Consider the following 20,528-nt stretch of genomic DNA (forward strand, 5'->3'; position numbering starts at 1 on the left):
TCTGGAAGGAGGTGGTTAAAAACAACCTCCCAAACACCAAAGGGAGGAAGACGACTTTGCATCACTGAAGTTAATGTCTTATGAAACTGCAGGTAGGACAGAGTCTGCTGGCTTCTCCTTTCTAGGGTCTGATGAGGTAGTACTGCAGGGAGGATCTGTAAGTGGAGTGGGCAGCTAGAAAAAGATAGAAGACTTATGAAATAAGGGACATCTAGCCCACAACCAGCAAACAGGACCCATCTTCCCCATGGGACCCTCAGGTAAGGGCCTGAATGCAAGAGCACGGCCGCAATTCTCTAATTATCCACAGACCCAAACTCATCTCATGTGTGGAAGTCAGACTCCCTGTTCCCAGACTCCCTTATCCCGTGGTGCAAAACACTTCTTGATTCCAGGTCAGACTTGGCCCCATTACATGTCACAGCAGAAAGGTGGGAACTATGGCCTGGTAGAGCCTCCATAAGTCTGTGGCACCTGCTGAATGGAATTTTATCTATAAATAAGTCTTTGTATAACCTTAATTAATAGGATTACAGTCATATGCACATAAAATACAGCCAGGATAATACATATAAATGTTTGCATGTGTCTCTGTGTACGTACATATGGTTGGAATGTTAAAGTAACATTCACAGACAAATGTACGTAAAGTTTTGAGAGGCCAGAACTACTTGTAGGAAGATTTGCTTTTATTGTTTAAAATTGCATTATATTCACTTGTACTGTTTTATTTCTCCACTTCACTATTGCAACATTAAATCATCCTTCAGCTGAGTACTTGGATTTGACCATAATATACTCCATATCCACAAATATCAGAGTTGCTACACAGCAATGGTACTTTGATTGCAAAGAGAAAGCATTTTCCTTTTTTTTTTTTTTTTTTTTTTAAGAAATAGACTGGCAAAGATAAAACACAGTGAATTCTTCTGGGGCTGGACTTTCATCCAGCTGTCCCCAAACACAATATAAGCATTACAGAAAGCTGTCTGTTCATTGGTACTCTGAATGACTTACAGCAATTCCTGAATATCCTTTCGTATCATCTGACAACATTCTTATCTTTGGAAGGTTTTATGAAGAGCTACATTATATCATTCTGTTATCAATCATAGCTTGTACAATTCAGATCCTTTTAATCACTTGCAAACTGTTGTATGGTTTCTACAGAAATACCTGGAGAGATGGCATGCAGCATATAACTGCATTTCTAATGAATCTGTTTGTTACTGAGTAACAGCCATGCTTCTTTATAAAATTCAATTGTCTGTTATTACCTTAAGACAGAACCAAAACTTAAAACATTGCAGGAATATGGAGAAAAGATGCCTAGGAAATAATTTTACATTAGCAGTGAAAAGACATATAATGCATTTTTCTATGTATCTAAGTTATGCTTGACAGTCTTATGAAGCTTTAGGTATTTCCACACCTGAGAATTAGCATTCAAGGAAGAATAACTCTCAGACCAATTTTAAAGAAGGAAATATTGGAGTCACTTGTACGTCCCTCACATGAAACTGAATCATCAATACTTAATTATGAAAGGATGCAAGTTCCAACTGCCTTCTTTTTCAATATATACTCAAATTTTATCTGACAAGTGAATATTTTATACAGGTCTGATCAGGAAAACATCTGCCTGCCTTCACCTTTCAGCACTCTGGCTTTCAGGAGTGTCTCCAAATAGAAGAACAGAACCATGGTGCTTCTCCATTTGCAAAATGTGTAAACAGCCAGTAGTGATTACAGAATGTTTAGATGCTATAACAACTATAGAAATATCTAACATAACTTCATATGAAGAATTCAACCACTGACTTTTGTTAGTGTTTCAGGAGTCACATCATGAACATAGCCATGTGTAATTACAGTTCTGTCAAAATACCTGTGCTTTTACGTCTTGACTTTCAAAGGAAATCTATAGGTAGCTAATGTCATAGTGTTGGTGATAGATCAAACACCCTGCTGAATAAAATACATATAGGAGCTCTCTTGCCATGGTCAGCTCCACTGACAAGTCCCCTATCATTGCAGAGCTGAGGGATCAGTTACAAAGCCACACACTCAGGGACTATTCTGAAACAGTTTCTAAAGGTTTATTTAAGCCACCCAGAGAGACAGCAATAGCTGCAGAAACTTGCGACAAGGGTCTCCAGAATACATTTCTAAGTTCTTCTGTGCATCTTTCCCCTTGCCTCCCCCTCCCACACACTCTGGGATTCAACTGCCCAGTAATGTACAACAGCAGAACTACACTCAGCCATACCAAAGCTGAATGCACCAGGAGAAAAATTGACTTGATTTCTCTAGACTAAAATATTGCCTGAGTTTAATTTCAGTGAGGAGTAGCATATGACAAGGAACATATTTTTGAGTTGAACAGTGGGAGTTGGTTTAGCTTAATACACTTTCTGAAGTGTGCTATCACTATGACAAATATATATCTTCATGAGGACAGCTTTGTTAGAAGTGTTACTGATAAGAATCAGAAAGAGCGAAGGAAAATGCAGTCTTCACAGAACTGATCCTGAATCTGGAAATGTTACGTTTTAAATACACAAGCAGATGGCATTTAAATAAATTAGAACCAAAGAAAAGGAGAATTCTTACACAGCGAGGGAGAACAGTGAAAGCAAGTTTAGCAGTATCTGCCAGAGATCTCCACAGCATTTTTATTAAGTGATTCTTTTAATGTCCATATACGATTTTAAGAAGCTTGCCAGCATGTGGGGGTGGGAGGGGAATGTACAGTGACAATTCACTTGTTTTAATGAAAGTTGTTCTGCCATCTTAATATTTTCACCTTTACACTGAAAATCATTATTTTCTTACTGCAAAAATGAAGTTGCTTCAGGCATGGTGCTGCAAACGTAGCATAATTCATTGTGTTAGGATATCTTTTCAGTTACAATATCCTTAGCAAAAGCAATAAAAGGTGAGCACATACATCCCTTTGAATTTCAGTAGCTTACAGAAACTAGCTAGTACAGGTGGAAGGTTTATAACTAAGCCAGCAGAATCTAGGCAGCAGCAATAGGCTTATTCAGCTCTGTAGTTATACACTTCTTCACATCTTTTGTATAAACAGAAATCTCTGGCCTATTTAAGTCCCACTTTAATGTGCTATAATCTTTTTCAAGACACTGTCATAATCTCTTGAAAGAAACTCCTCATGCTCTTTGATGATATATGAAAATTTATCTTCTTTACATCTATATCTATGGGTTTTTTACAGTACAAAAGATGTGAAAGCTCATTTTATACATCTACATACAGTCTTTTAACTATTTCTAATATTCAGGACAGTATCTGTAAGGGGTTACTTTTTTGTAACTTTCACTGCACCAGCAATACTTAACTCTAAGTTTTAGATTTACTAGGAAATAATATTAATTGCATAGATATTTTTTGTGGGTGTACTTTCCTCATCTATTTTCTTTCTCACACAAAAGATCCGCAGTGAAGAAGAACGTCCTTGATAGAGACATTTAAGGAGTTGTCCTGATCCTGGTGTTACAGTAACTGTGAATAAAGTCAATAGTTTTAAATACATATGCATATTTCAAGATGAACATATGAAAATAAACAAAAGCAAATGAAAGTCAGTTTAAGTGAGTCAGCGGACCAAGTGCTTTCTCATCAGTTTTGCCTAGTGAAACTTCTGTTTCTCAAAGTAATGTATTTGGTGCCCTCAAATCAGCATCTAATGGAAAACAAACTTTGTCACAATACCATCTGGAGAGCATAACAAACTACCCCAAAGAAGGACAATCCTTCCAAAACGAAAACATAGAGTTAACAGGAACACTTCTCCAGTGCTGCAGGAATAAAAAAAAAAAAAAAAAACACCAAAAAAAAACCCCACACAAACCACCAAAACCAACTCATTTTCCATTCTCATTTAAGTTTAGCAATAATGCCGATATGAAAAATAATTTAAATGACACATTCTTAAAAGTCCTAATCAGCATGAAAATTATGGCAGTGTTTTCAAAATTGATGTGAAAACAATTGCTATCTCTGAAAAAGGAAGAATACAATGAAAGTATTGTTGAAATCTCTTCTTGGTCTTATCTTTTAGTCTTTTTGCATGAAAGTTGTCATTCCAGCCACTCAGTCTAAACAAGTGGTAGAAGTTACAGATTAGCTCTGAAACTGTAGTCAAGCACCCTAAAATACCTAGCTAACAACTTTTCAAACATCAGGCCTACCCTAAGAGAAGGAAGGCAGGTTGCTAGGCAAACCGTAACAGCTCTAAGTGCCTGGAATGAGGGGAAGATGCAAGAGAAGTCTTTTAAGCCTTTCTAGCCTGCCTTGACCAAGGAAATAGACTATACTGGTGTTGCTCTGTGATTTTCAAGCTAAATAAAATTGTGCTTCTGAAATAAGAGTCTGAACAGGCTTTGTCATGATACTGGCTCTTCCAGGGTTGGAGAGTCAACACAGCAACTACAGGGTTCATCAAGCATAACACTACACAAAGCTAAAACTAGTATAGAACACCTATTTATAGACAGGACTGGAAGAAAGAGTCAATTGTAATCATTTATAGCTCCTGTTAGACTCATTTGAACTTGTTTCTGAGTCTAGCATGAAACTGAGTCTTCTTCACTTTTCAAATGAAATGCAGGAGGCCAAAAACCTTTACCACAGTGTTGGATGAGAAGAAAATACTACTGAAACATACTGCTGCTGCTCCAGTATGTAAAACTACCTGTTTCAATCAATTCCCAACAAAAATTCTTAGAAAATAATAAAACTGTCCTGTACTCAAACTGCACATATTTAAAAAGTCTGAGTGAACTACACTGGTGTTTGATATGGACAATACTCTAATCTGCCACTTTTTTTTTCCTCATGAGCACAATACCTTGATAGTACTGAGCTTCACTCTTCAGGCAGGAAAGCCTCCGCTTCACACATATGACAGAAAAAACAGAAGTCACCATAGTATCCTCGTTTCTTCCCACACTTGAAACTGCACGGTTAAACGAAAACTGGAACCTTCATGAATTGAATTTGAAACTATCTTTATTTAAAATTTGTCATATGATTATGAACCAGATACACCCAAAATTACAAAAACTCAAGTCCTCACTAAACTTTCATAATTACTCAAATGATGCCTTTATGAACATGTTACTGTTATTCTGTTAGCTCTGTCTGTGGATCTTGAAGGTGCTGTTTAAACTCTGCTCACTGTAGAAGACTGCATAGGTGGACTACATGTTTCATTAGGTCAACAACAGTCATTTCCCTTTTCCATCAAAAGACAATACACTTGAGCAGATTGTGTAACGCTTCTGTACTGTTTCACATGCAGAGTATGTTTACTACCTCAACTCTGAGAGAAAAGGCCATTTCCTTCCCCTTAGTATTCGAGTTAATTGATATAGATCCACTGTATTACCTACTTTCATTCAAACTAAACATTATAGGTGCAATTTTTAAAAGGAAAAATCTCTTAGTTTAGCAGATTCCACTGCAATCCAATCTTCCTACACACTGTCCAACAATTCAGACACACTCCTCTTCATGAACACCATCTAAATCTATCACGGTATCCTCAGTAATATCTTCCAAACCCTTCTATATTTTTTTTCCCGCCATGCAGCTCTGATCTCCACATGTTAACTTTCATAGTGCCATATCATGCACAGAAAGTAACTCTTCCAATATCCTAATGACATATAGCCTATCCCATAATAAAAACCACAATTCCCTATCCCTATACAAACACAAAGTTCACTGTTGGGGCAGGACCTCAGCTTTTTTTCTACATATACTCTTTAAGACAAAGCTACAGTCGCTGGTGTAAAACGTTTCAGCTGCTGGTCGAAGTCTCTGATGAACCCTCTCAACTGTCAGATCTAACAGGTTATTAAAGATCTTCAGTAGCCTCTCTTAAAAAAAAGAGTAAGTTCAAAAGCTGAACATAGTCAAGAGGACACTAGTTCCAACAATACTATTTTGCAGCAGAAATCAGTACTACCCTTCCAAAATATGATATTCATAACTAAACATTTCTGGTCAAGAACAGTATGATTAAGCTAACAAAAAGACAATCACTAGCAGCCTTGGAGAAGACAATCAGGGACGAGAGCTCTGTTCAAGCAGAGTGAAAGGAGCTATAATGAAAACTACTTTAGCCACAGCTATCTTAAAAGTATTCTGGATTCATGCGCTTTTAGGCATTTAACCATCTCATACCAGGTAAAAATTCACAGTTTCCTGGCAATTCCCATAATTTCTGTGGAGTTTCTGTGTCTGTCAAAGGTCTTAACCCATTTTTGAAATCCTACAGAAAGATTCACCTCATCTTTTAGCCATCTAAAAATCAGAGATAGGATTTAAACTAGTCAGGTTAGTTTCCTCTCTCTGTAGTCAGCAGGGACACCTCCACCGGTACTTCTGCAGGAAGATTTCTTTCTCCTAACCTATGATAAAATACATCATTTTCTGAAGCCATCCATGTTTCTCACAAGGTAGAGAACTTAAGAGTAGACACTGCTAAAATTCAGTGCACCCACTTTGACATTGGTACTAATTGCTGAATTGACTTACTGAAGAGCAGCTTAGAAAAAAATCTATTTACATTCAGATGAAGGATTCTCATGGCTCAAAAAATGCCCTGACATTTCCATGAAGTCTCCTACAATCCCACATCCTGTTACAATCTCATAACAGCAGCATCAACCTCTTTTTTTTTTTTTTTAATTACTCATTTTAAAGTGAAGCTAATTTAGCTGAGTAGCCAGGAAGGATGCTGTCAGATTTGTTCACCTTCCTTTTACTATGAGCTGACTGAACTACTAATGACAATAGCGCTACTACCTGAACACTTTCCTTATTTGAGAGGTTTGGATTCTGTTCATGTCACAACTACGAGGGAAATCACTACATAATGAAAAGAAAACTTTTCACTCAGAACAGGATTATTTCCACCAGGGCCCATTCATCTTTATTCTATATAAAGCTGCTTTATCCCTATATGTAACTTTTCCTGTCTCCTGCAAACAGTGTCAGACTTGTCACTCCAAGTCAACAGACAGAGATCAGGTTCCTCTTAACAAACTTCCAAAAGTAGTTACAATGCCCATTATGAGCTGTACTATACTGATTACTGAAATTAATTGGCTTACCATTTAAAATAATATAGAGCAACTCTGTAAGTCCTAAGTGAAGATTATTTTTTCTCTTCTTTCTTAACATCATACTATGGACTGATTTCCTACATAGTTTGTTTCAGTTTAGTAACTCACAGTTCCTTTTCATATTTCAAAGCATTGTTCTGAGAAAAAACATTGCTTTCTCCTATGGTTAGAGCTGGAATCTCTCCCTCTGGAGCCCTGCCCAGTTGCTGTTTTGAAGTGCTCACAGCTTAGAAATTTAAAAAAAAAAAAACAAAAAAACAAAAAAAAAAAAAACTCAAAACAGAGGTTTCAAAGGTCAGGGTGAAAGTGAGATAGTTCATTCTGTGTACAAATGCTCTGTATCAACAAATAGTCCTCTGTGTCCAGAGGCATTATGCTTGTTTCAAGTACCTGGTCAAAGAAAATAGTAGGTTTCAATTCTGCTGCCTCAACATGGGTGATACCCCCAACTGAGATGCTCAAAGTTACTAAAAAAATCTATGTGGAGCTGTCAGGTATGGACCAGCCATAGTGCAACAGGATCTCATCTGCAGGCCAGCAGGAGCAGCAGCTAGGGGTCTTCAGGATACCCCCAGGTATTTTAAATAGTACCAGGTAATTATGTTTAGGCACATGAATCAAGTCCTTAGTGCCTCCTCTCCCACGCTTCCTCATTCCAGAAGTCGTATGTCCCACTCCCAGGGCATCTCCCTTACTACTCTTCTTTCTTCTCAATTCAGAAAACTGTACACCCAACAACCTATTCAGACTTAAAAGAGTCTAACATTCCTTTCCCTCTCTCCCACAGGGTTGTCATGGTTTCTCTCTCATTGGAAGAGACTGGACATCTTTCAGAAAGACTGTGTACAGATCAGACAGACACTACAGGTATGATGTCATAAGAACGCTACAAAACTCCACAAGCCTTGTCATGCGGAAGGTCAGATCAGATCAGCATTTCTTAAATTTTCAGGTTGGAAACCTGAAACCTCTTAATCAAGAGGCAACCAAACTGACTTTTTTGTCATTAATTATTGTTTTAATTTTATAGATGGAGAAGGAAAATTGAGCTATCTTGCTTGGTGTAATACAGGAATTCCAGGTCAGAGTTGGACAGGTGGCAGGAAGAGGTCACCTTGCTAGGCAGAAAGACAAAGTATGAGAATCAGGAACTGTGAAACTTTTAGGACAACTAAAGCAGAGAAGGCAGGCAACAACATGGAGGTTCATCCTAGAACGAGCAGCAGAAACAAGAGGAAGGACAAATGAAGGGGAAGTAAGAAAGCAGTAGCAGTAGAAAGAGTGCTGATGAAGATGATGGAAGATCAATCAGGGCAGAAGGCAGTAATGCAATGAACAGGTTAGGAACATGTCAAAGAGTCAAGCTAATAGTAAAGCAATTAAATCAAAATGAACAGTTAATCACTAGTGCTCACAGCAAGTCACTTGATCCTACAAGAGGATACCAACACTTTTATTCTGGGCCTGCAATGCCTCACACAGCAACAAGAGGCAGCAGTCTCTCTCTACAGAAATATTCACTGTCAACAATCAGGGAACAGAGCAGAGGTACACGAGTTTTCTTTAAAAATCAGAACAGTTCCCTAGTGAACTTTTTCTTTACATGGTTGAGCTATTTTTCACATCATAAGAGTTTAAATTCTTCTGTGACACACTTTAAAAACTGAGTCCTGTTCTCCAAAAATACTCAAAGAACAAATGTTAATGGTCCAATCTTGCCTTCCACTGTGTAGAACATCCACTAAATCCCTTGAAAAATCATTTTCTTAGACTTTGCATTCACAACTTTAAAGTGTTTTATGCTGCATAATGAAAAGAAGACCATATCATTTTTCACATGAACCAGCTAATTAGTACCTTGAACACAGCTGAAGGAAAAAAAACCCACCACAAAACATAGACTATATCAGATGTAACTCCAAAGTTTGCTGTACAGCAAATCTACAGAAAAACAGACTTCCTAAAGTCTGGGGGAAAAAAAAAATAAAGATGTATTTTAACACTATAGTGTTCACAGAAATTGCAATATTTATAAATTAAATATTGATTCACATCCACTGACCTCAAGACAAAACAGCATGAGGATTTACTTTCACCCAGCCTTTCTCTAACATATGCAGCCATGTCCCAAAGTGGATTCTTCAACTGTTCATATTTCCACTTTTTAGGACACTTTCAATGGGGAATTAAAAGCTTTCTGAGAAGCCCAAGTTCTTCCCAACTCCATTCACAGCTCTCCATCACTAAACATCTCCTTCTCACGTCTGCACATTGTGAAAGTTTAATGGTACAGATGACATTCAAATAAAGCTCAGCAGTTAATAAAACAATTTTTCTCTTACCTAGGCAGCTCCAGTAGGAGACACTGCCCATGTAAGAGTCAAACCACCTAGGGCAATCAGCTTGCAAATTTAGACAAGCCAGTTGAGTGCCTAAAGTTGAATGAATCCAAGTAAAGTGCCTTTGAGTTAGGCACTGTGTGTCTAACCCTTGAGACACCCAAGTTCCTTTACACAACCCACAGTGGTTACGGTAATTACATGGGTGTCTAAATACAGTACTCAGAATAAAACAAATTAAGTTGTAAAATGAGCTTTCAGAGAAGCAGTAAATGCATTCTGCTAACACTGATCCTGCAATGCTGTTAAGGGAAGGAAAACCCAGGCCCAGAAACCCAAAAAGTCATCACACAAGTGGCTTGTTTATTCATCACACATGAGGTTTTGTAAATCCTTCATAACTGGAGCCTTATAAAGTTTCCCAGTTTCAGTACATGAAGTATTCTGGAAAAGAGATTCTGTGGCCCTTCAGTAGAAACACTTGGGAAACTAGAAGATTATGAACATAGGGATAACCTTGCCAGCTCAGACAGAAAGACTGCCTAGCTCAGTATTCTCCTCTCCAGCAGCAGCCACAAGCAGATGTTCAGGAAAGAGTTAGATCAAAGAAGTATAAAACACTCTTCCGAGTTATTTCCTACCTTCTGTTTTCAAACCATGAGATTTCCTTCCATGGACCACCTCTGCAAGTACTTGTCCATGTCTCTCTTGGACCTCTATAATCTTTTTGCATCTACAATCTTTTTTGACAAGCGATTTCACAATCTACCACCTGCTGCAGTAACAGTGATCTTTTTGTGTTCTCTGTACCTGTCTTCTGCTAACCTCACTAGTGGCTCTTGAGCCTTGGTTGGGAAAGGCAGTCAGCCCCTCCACCTCAAATAATTCAGAACTTAAGAGTCACAACCTAATAATTCCCCATAGGGAAACTATTCCATTCTCAAAGATCCTCATAAGAAAAAGCTCTATAGATACAAAGATTTTTTTTTTTCTACATTGCAAACTGCATTAAAAATAAGTATGTGATACAAATACAGAAACATATTTTACATCCACCAGCCATAGAAACACAATTAAAAATCCTACTGCATATCTTCTTAGAATTAAATAAAACCCAATGTTTTATCCACCCCTAATTTTAACTAGTGTTTATAATGATATTACAGTCTTGGAAAAATCTGGGTTCTCTTAAAGACCTGACTTACTTTTCAGAAATGAAATTCATACAAAAATTATTAGTTTAAAACCCTACAGAAGCACCTTCCAGTTCAAAGGATGATGTGGGAAAAGAGAAAATATCTACAAGCTAAGTAGAACTTTTAGCTGTGGAAATTGGTTATTCAAATGAGATAAATCCTCAATTCACATTCATTACCAGAATTTGCATCAATTGGCAAACAAATCTACTGTTCCAGTACATTCAGAAGTCAGTACAGGTCATATAAGACCTAAAAAATCATAGTCATTGGGTGACAAAAAGGTTCCCCCAGATTCTTCACAGTTCCCAATAGTAACAGAGGCTGCCAAGAAGTCAGAGGAACCCACAACTGGCAACAGCAACTACAGACATCTGACTGCATATAAGTACAGTAAAAAAGCCTGGTCAAAAACAGTCAAGAGTGTCATGAGAAAGTGGTTCCTATAGAGAACACTAGATGATTTATTACAAACTCACATGAGGAGCACTACCTTCAAACGCCAAGGATCCTTGGAAATGGACCTCAGTGACATAAGAAATGAACAAAGGAACACAGGTCACATAGCAACACATCCAAAGAGCCTAAAAGTCCTCAGATACTCCTACTATACAGAGAGCTCAAATAGATGAACACATAGATCATGGAAGTGCTTCACCAAGGGTTGCAGGTCCCTTGTGCCCACACCCCAGTATACCGCTCAGTAGCTCTTACAGCACCTGCACAGGAAACCGGTCAGTATTTCCAACAACAGAATTATTTTGAAAACATAAATTATGTTTACAACTATAATAATTAAAGTTCGCTCTTGTTAGACCTGGACAATACATGACAAATTTTTTTATTTTTTAAAACATCTACATTTGAAGTAGAACATTTTCTCAAAACTGATGCTGTCATTAAAAAGCTTTTTAAACTACATTCTTCAATTTTCACTCCCACCTGAAGACATTTAACATTTCATTTATAAATCAAATGAAAAACTCCTAAAATGTCCCTCAAAAAACATTCTGATTTTTCTTAAAACCTTAATGAAGTACACAAGTCTTTGCAGGGGTGACAGCAATGTATCAGGTGACAGTTCCAAGGCTTCAGAGAGCACAGGCTCGTTTTCTATATCAACACATTCTTCTGATGCAGACATCTTCCACTGCTGTAGCTAATGCTGGTTTGTCTCCTTCAGAAAATTATTTGATACTGCTGCAAAATCACTATCATAGAAAGACTACAGTGTTTTCATTTTTAGTCCTTTTATTCACCCATCAGACTATTGTCCCTAACCTTCCATATTCCAGTAAAGAAAAATTCATCAGTCCTTTGGGTTAAAGACACTAGCACATTCCTAAACATAGTGATCTTAGTGTTCAGCTGAACTGGTAACAAATATAACTATGTTCATATGCAAATCAAGTTTTCAAAAATATTTACGTCACTTAGAGCGCTTTGAAATTTTCCTTACTATATTTACATTAAATAAATTTAACCTTACTATAGTATACAAAGGTTTACACACTATTTTTTATGGTATCACTGTAGAATAACTAAAGTTTTCAAGAAGTATTTCACATTAACTCAACAATTTTACTACAAATACTTGATGAAACAATGTTACCTGTGACTATTCCTCCTGTTCTGTTCCAAAGAGATCCAAACTGCAACATACTCATTTCCAATGAGATATTTTTAAAAGATATGCCACTGCATGATAATGCATACAGCACATTGCGTTGAAAGACCGTATGTTGCAATTGTGAAGGATATTCTGAAGCAGATAACAGTCACTAGCACCTGATGCTACCTGGCATCCTCAGTAAACTACCTGAAGTAATGATGTTCATTCTTTATAATCAACGGAAAGTTTTCGAATATTTTTTTCCTTCTAAATTTTTGGCACCTCTAAGTCTATAATTTCGTCTATGAAATCATCATTACATACCTGAACCAGGTATGAAAAGACACACAGAAAGCCTTATGCATGTACCATGTTTAACCCATCTGCATATTTATCCAGGAGAACACTGCCTGTAACCTATCATTTAAAGACAACAGCAAACAAATGCCACAACATTCTTACAAGAAATTCATGCAACACCCTCATCTAGTAACATCAGTTACTTTATCTATCTCCTGCACCATTAGCTGTAAGACTAATAAGGCTACTCAGCAGGCAAGGGATTTAATGAAATAGACCCTGAGTTCCTGGGAAGATCACCTGTAGTTCCAACTATAACACTTCTGATCAAATACAAGCTCTCTTCCTGCTGCTGAGCAATAGGCTTTTCTGGATCTTGATCAAACATGCTCTAAAGGAGGGAGGGTGTAATAATATGGTATAAAGTATTCAAGTGTGTAGGAGAACAATTGATTGTGGTGAAAGGGTGGAGGAGAGGAAACTATTTAAAAAATAATAGAAATTTACAGCTTTTACATTTAGGCCACTTGAGCAGCAAAACAAGTTCACAGCAAATCTTTCAATAAGCAACAATACAATTAAGCACATGTACTAATCATCATTAATAAACCACATTAAGTCAGTGTTAAAAAAAAAAAAATACAGCCTTGCACTGTTACAGGTTCCCAGTTTCCACAAATATTTTCAATTCTGTTCCCCATCTAAGGCTCAGGCATCAAGATACAAATATTACAGAACACCTCCCAGTGGCTATCTAATGAAAGAAAGGACCAAAATAAACAGCATCAAAAAAAAATCCAACCCACTTATCAGTGAAAGGTCTCAAGTTCTCTTCCCATTCCCTAACAAATATAAGTACTGTATACTTCCTGCTCCTTTCAGTGCGAGGCTGGAGAGGGGACAATTTGGCTTCCCTTCCTCTTCAAGGAAGAGCTGAAAAATTCCTTACTTATTGATCCTTCTAAATTAAAACAAACATTCCCTACCTTGAAATCTAGTACATTCCAGTCTTAAATTTCCTTTAAAAAAGCTGACCTAATCTCCCATCTCTGAGTGAACTTCATGTTCTAGGGGAAATCTTACCTAATTTCGGCAGGGAATAGGGCACTTTAAAATAATCTTCATAAAATTCAATGAGTCTCCTTGTAATATTTAGAGCATAGTCCCCCGATCCTCTTCGGATTGCATCAGGCCTTGCATATAGCCGTACCTGTTAAAAAACAAAACAGTGATCATTTCAGCATCTACATTTTAAAGCTATCCTACCTCCAGAGATGAACTATTCTAAGGCTGTTGTGAGGTGGCAGGATTACTTTCTTAAAGCTAAATGTGACTGTTTAACGTCTGTTAAAACATGTCATAGATGAAAACCAGAACTTCCACAATTAAGGTTACAAAGTTGAGAAGTCACAATCTCCTACTTGTTTGTGTTGCTAAATAAAAGAGTTAACACTCCTTGCATCAAAATAAATATTCAGACGAAACACTTACATGTGTTTGGTAGAGATATGATGGGAGAGTGGATTAGTATAATGGTTCTCTGCCTACACTGAATGTAGGCAGGATGCAGTGGCTCAGTAGGAGAGAAGTTCACGGTTTGTTAAAGGCACATTATATCGAGCCCTGAAAGTATTAGCAGACTGTGTAGAAAAAAAAAAAAAATGTTCTCTTTTATTTTCTCTGGCATTGACACAGTTACCCACGATGAGCTATGGAAGACTGCAAAACCAACCATTTATAAGCCCATTCATGTACATAAACAATTAACATTCCTGAAATCTCCATGACTGCTTCAGGCCTCTGTATTCAGAAAGCAGTAAATCAAAGCTGTTTATACAAGACACAGACTGCTGTGTTCAGTATAAAACAGCTCACACATCTGACTACACAGAGCACCCAAGTGAACAGAACTCACCTTCATAATTCAGCACTCAAGTGTGACCCTGACTAAGGAGGTAGCAGAAAGCACCGCCAGGTTATTCAGTATTCCCTGTCCTTGCAGTCTTTAAAGCTTCCTTAGTGCAAAGATGACATGCAGCTGAGAACTTTAACCAAGAAAGGGATAGAAAGGAGAGACGCTTTTCGTTCTCCCTCCTCATACTCTGTCTGATGGAAGCAGTACTTTGTCTCTAGTGGCTGTGGCAGAAGGTCTCTCCCTACAGTACATAATGACCTGATACAAACGAGACTCTACTAAATGTCAGTCCTAATAATAATATCTGACTCGTTAATACTTTCTCTGTTAGGATTAAATCCCAGCCAGGGTTGTGAGGAAAGCAGCAAGGCAGAAATCAGAAAATATCAATGAAAACATGAAGGAGAAATACCAGTTTTGAAATATTTCTAAATGCTCTATTCTGGACCAAGAAAAGCCAATGGGATTTTCGGCTTTTCAGCGAAAGAATTACCAGGTATTGCTTTACTGCTCTCTTCCTGAACCAGTTCAATTATCCAAGTGGAAACCAGGTATCAAATCTCAATACACTATACCTGCCAATTCTGTTTTAACCCACTACCTCTTTGTTTTAATTTGCAGGCACATTATTCTACTTTTTTACTATGGCCATCTTTAAATTTTTATCTTTGTGTTGTATTAGACTCTGTGCACAATCGACCATACATAGTTATCATTTGTAATGTAAAACAGATAGCAATGTAACCTAATGAGACAAGTAATAAAGCAGACTTCTCATAATCACCACCTGAAAGCATATAAACCATTACCTGAACACCTCCAAGTCACTATTTTTGTTTATTGCTTCCTTCCAAAGTTAACAGTGACATGTACATTAAATGTTCCCTTATCTGCTAAACTAAATATATTTTTTAACAAAATAGATATTAACCACCGATATCCTAATTCAAACATCTCAAAACCTTTCGTTTATGGAAGGATGGGGAGAATCACAATTAGATTTGTGATGAACACTGTTTTGTATCATTAAACCTTTATACACAATTTTGCATAATTGCTTTACTGGCACAGTTGACTGTATCAGCAAATTAGGAAAAAAAGACTCAGTCAACCAAGTATGCAAAAAATCATTCAATTTGACAGTGTCCAAATGTGTCCATAATAAGGACAACAGAAGGGAAGAAAAAAAATAAGTACATACAAGAAAAATCGAGGTTCAACTTACTGCACTACAACGTGTGTCTTTTGGCAAATGCAGAAAAGGCATTTAATGGTTTCTGAGATGGAGCCCAGGTATCAAAGCTCAAAAACCACAGTACTGCAAACTTTCGTTTGCCATCTGCCTAACGCTGAATATAGTTCTATTTTGCCTATAAAGTTTCCCTGGATGCCTCTCAGCCTGCCCAGAACAGCTTTGGACTGCCAGGGCTCCATGGCTCACACCAAGGTCACCCCTAAGCTGGAACACACTTCAGAAATTACCTGCACCTTTGCCCAGGTCTCTCAGGGGCTCTGAGGCAACAGGCGTTGCCAAAGCATGCCAGACATCTTCAAATGCTGGGTCTGCTTCTGCCCTTCACCCAACAATCACTGAACATGAAATGTATGGAGGAATTTTAGAGGCACCATCACAGACCTACGCCTGGCCTCAGAAAATTCCCTTTTAGTTCACAGGGGACAGTTTGTGACACTCTACCTACCTGGCTGGCTGTTCTGGATGATGCCTTCTCAGGTGTCATTCATGATATAAGGAGCTTGAAACTGAAGCCCCTAACTTTCACACACCGGTGTCCTTTAATGTGTATGGGCTTATCTTGGCCATGTTTTACCTCCAAATCCATAAAATGGGATTATATTATTTCCTTAGCTTATACTAAGATTCTGAGTGTTAAATAATAAAGACTGTAAAGTTTTCAGATACTGTCCCAAAAAGCTTAAGTAAATGAAACGGAATGAAGATTAAGACATGAGATTTGATTAGCATAATTGTTTTGTTTGTTTAATGCTTTAATTTCAAAAGGTAGATGGGTTGTGTTCCTTTATAACTATGTTGGACTGAACAATAATGCGTAATTATTATATACTTTCCCACAGACTGTTCGATCACTATACTAAGAATTCAATTTTACATTCATTTAAGTAAGAGAAAGAACAGAAAATCTTCTGCACAGTCAGACCTAAATATAAATAAAAGTAGTACATGTTCTCCCACAAAAGATAAATAGGTTTCTAGCCTAGGTGCATAATTCATCACTCACTGCAATGGCACCTACTGCCCTGCAAATATTAGTGAAGCTCTTTTTCACAGTCTTTGCAAGATTAAGTTATACTATTATTTTCATGTAAGAAAGTGGAGAACAAAGAGCGACTGAGACTAATTCTGGGTGCTTATCTTGACACCTCTCAATGTCAAGTATACTTAACAGTTTTATTGCACACACTTGAAGCACTGTTCCCATTATATCTTCTTGCAGTAGTGAATACTTTATACAGCTTGAGTCTGGTCACAGGTGCCTTAGTTTGGGTATTAAGAAAATTAGTAACACACAATTAGTGACTAAATGAGACTATGTCAGTTTATGTGATTTGCTCAGCATCTCACAGCAACTCTGGTGGCAGAGGCAGGGAGGGAATTCAAAATTGGCATTTAGCCTCAACCGCCACCTGACAGTCTGCACCAAGCACCTTCCACATTTGGGAATTAATAAAGTAGGGACTGTTCAGACAACAGGCATATTCACAGCACACTGGTATGCTGATGCAGTGTAGTTCCCCGTGTGTCTAAGTGACAAAAATACCAGAAAAAGATTGTAAATTTATCATATTAGTAATGACACTGTCATAATACCTATGAATATAACAAAGTTCACACAGATTTTAAACTCCTTTGCACCTACATTTACAACCATTAGCAACCTTTCAACAGACGTTCTAAGAAAAGAAAAAAGTCCAAACCTCTCATTTCTGTCTCAAATGGAACCAGACTGACCATCTCCTTCCTACCACAAGTTTGAGTAACCAGGTTTGCACCTGCAGCCCTATAACCCAGACTTCCCCTTTGACATTTGTAAGATGCCGTTCTTAGACTGCACAGCCACTGATGGACGAGACTAGACACACTTTGCTAGAAATAATTTTCAATTGTTAACAGCAGAGCAAGAAGATATTTGAGATCCTATATTAAATTGCTGTAACGTAGATTTTCTCATTCTTTTCTAAAGTCAGCAAAAATACGAGTTGTTTCCCCTTGTTTCTTTTCCAGAAGCCCTGGGCTATTTTAATTAGAACTTTAAATAAAGACAATGCAATAGCCACACTCAGATACCACCACAGAAAAATCATCCTGAACAATTAATTTAAAAATATTATTAACCTAACTCAAGTTCTTAGAATGACTTTGGCAGCATTATCAGAAAAAATACCAAAATATTCCTGAAACCTGTATGGTAAATTCTGTATCTTCTTTAGTAGACTATTGAACACTTCAAAGTGTTCAATAGTCTACTTCTCTATAGTTAGTCAAAAGTATTTGCTGTACGAAAAGAATACTTTCACAAATAATTTGTACATATTGCAACATTTTCTGTAGTCTCTCTTAATATTTCAGCATTTTTTATATAAAATAAGTCAAAGTAATTTAAAAATATTTGTAATACCAGGTCGCCAGAACACATGAATGTGATTGTAAAGTGAGAGTTGTTTCCCATAGCGAGGGACAGTTGTGATATATGGTAAGAAATGTGCAACAGATTTAGAACAAATCACATCTACCTAAAATCAGATTAACTACTGTGCATGAGAAAAATCTTCATGTCTACAGCAAGTAAAAATTATTCATCAAAAAGAAAGTTAGCACTTAAAAAGAAAAAAAAAAGGTTTTTTTATTACTTCAGTGTTACAAAAAATGTGAATTAATAACTATATACAAGGTATAATGGGTAAATTCTGACAAGTACAAACTGTAAATAGCAATGAACGTCTTAATTTCTGGTGAATAGTACGTTCACTAAAAATGTTTCCACTGTACCAAAGACTAGTGACAATTTCAGCACGTAATAAACAGAGGAATGGGTTCAGAAAAAACAGAACTGTTCTATTTTGACATTTTAAAATCACGACTTTTTTTTTTTTTGCATTAAAATTGAAGTACTTGAAAACAATAAAAGGATGAAGGGGATGAAGAACAGTAAGGAAAAACCTGCAGTCATTTTTCCACATTCTGTGAAATATTTCAGGTCAAACTGAAAGCTTTGTTCAGTTCTGCTTTGCAGGTAGGAGGAACATGGAATACAATCAGCATTTTGACCACGGAAATAAAAAGTAAAAATCCATTATTTACACCTGTCTAATTGCAAAAAGACTGTTGTCCAACCTTCTCCCTCTACAGGAATTCACCAAAGATGAAGTAAGACCAGAGAGAACCACAGTATGTTCTCCCTCTGGCACTAGAGGAAGACCACTAATAACCTTTGTTAGAGGTGCCATAAGCCTGCCAACCCGCATCCTCAGGGAATGAAGGAAGCTGACAACCTGGCAGAAATTAGGATGTTACAGTAAGAGGCTTGCAAGCCTGAAGCATGACATACACTGGAGCCCACCTCTTACTTGAGAATTAAATATGCCCTTCTACATTTGAACCCTGCTCTTGAAGACATTATTCTCTATGCCGCCTTCTATTTCATGTGTGTATACCCTTTGAAACCTTCATTCTCCAAGTGGTGTATCTTTCTAGGGGAGCATCATCCTTGCTTGATATCAAGACATGTTTTTATTCTTTTATTTATTGTAACAGTAAAGTTCGCTGATCACAATAATCCCATATAATAGTCTGCATTTATTCTGCAAGACATCTTTTCTTTAAATGTTTAGTCATCTTTTTCATGTTTTAAGACCACTCCAATTGCCATCACTGCCTTCCCTGACGCCCTGGAGGAATCACAGCTCACTAGATGAGAAATACTGCTCCAAGGGAATAAAGTGCACCTCTGTTTTAGAAAGGGAAGGCTTGTGAAAGCAGATGGCTCATTGGGCTCTAACTGCCTAACAACACCCGCTGACTTCAACTGAATGACTCCTGTTAATTACAGGGGCTTTAAATCAGACCTTCAGAAGAGATCTGACCAATCCAGCCCTTGGGCTAGGGACACTTCTGCCAAGGCAACCTTCACCAACAGCATCTGCCATGTCTACAGTCCATGTTTTTAGATCACAACTCGAGTAGTCCTTGTTAGGCAGTGCACAGAAAAAAGAAAAAACATACACAGTCTTTTAAATGGTGGTACTCTGGTCATGACTACTGACAGTTCAGATCATAAGAAGCAGGACCACTGACTGGATCTTACGTTTACAACCCATGTGCTATAAGGAAAATAGCTCTCTGCATCTTGAAAACATCCTGACACAAAATCCACACAGCAGTAACCATTGTTGTATCTGCCACAGCACCAGGTACAACAAGGCCAGCTTTGTTGCTGACAAACGGAGAAGATGCATCTATAATCCCAGCCCTTCACAACACCTGACACGATAGACATTGTCACACACCTGCCTACACAAAACCACTTCCAAAGGTACCCCCATCCACAGAGAGCCTTTGCCCAGCCCTGAATGTTATTATATCACATACGCCTGTGGGACCACAGGAGACCTGAACCTCTCTCCCCTTTAGCTTGGCACTATGACAGCATCTTTCCAAGCAAACATGGCTAACGTTCCAAGGACAGCATCTACCTATTTTGCTATTGTCTAGATTTCCCCTTTTTTCTATCTTTGGTCCATTTTGCTACACGTACTCAAGTTTGAACAGACTGGGAGCAAATGGGAGTATGGAAATTGAGCAAATGTCTGATGACCACCTTAAATCTTGTTGTTTGTGCAGGCAAACATGGATTAGGTAACCTTGTATCAACACAGGAATCCACTTCACAATTAAGGATAGTTTTCCCTCCCACCTACTTCAAGCAGAATTAAAAGTAACTTTGACAGGTGTTTTAAAGCAGCTCAGAGTGC

At 37.6% G+C, this 20,528-nt stretch overlaps 1 protein-coding gene across 1 annotated transcript in view; it reads right to left on the reverse strand.

The window, feature by feature from the left end:
• TRHDE (thyrotropin releasing hormone degrading enzyme) overlaps window positions 1-20,528 on the reverse strand; it is a 225,056-nt gene that overhangs the window by 172,546 nt on the left and 31,982 nt on the right. Inside the window, exon 3 of the mRNA XM_074827229.1 lies at window positions 13,688-13,814. Within this exon, the coding sequence (XP_074683330.1) occupies window positions 13,688-13,814 (127 nt within the window). The remainder of the gene's footprint in view (window positions 1-13,687; window positions 13,815-20,528) is intronic.

The sequence above is a fragment of the Strix aluco genome, chromosome 5, assembly GCF_031877795.1.
Source record: "Strix aluco isolate bStrAlu1 chromosome 5, bStrAlu1.hap1, whole genome shotgun sequence".
Classification (NCBI taxonomy): Eukaryota; Metazoa; Chordata; class Aves; order Strigiformes; family Strigidae; genus Strix; species Strix aluco.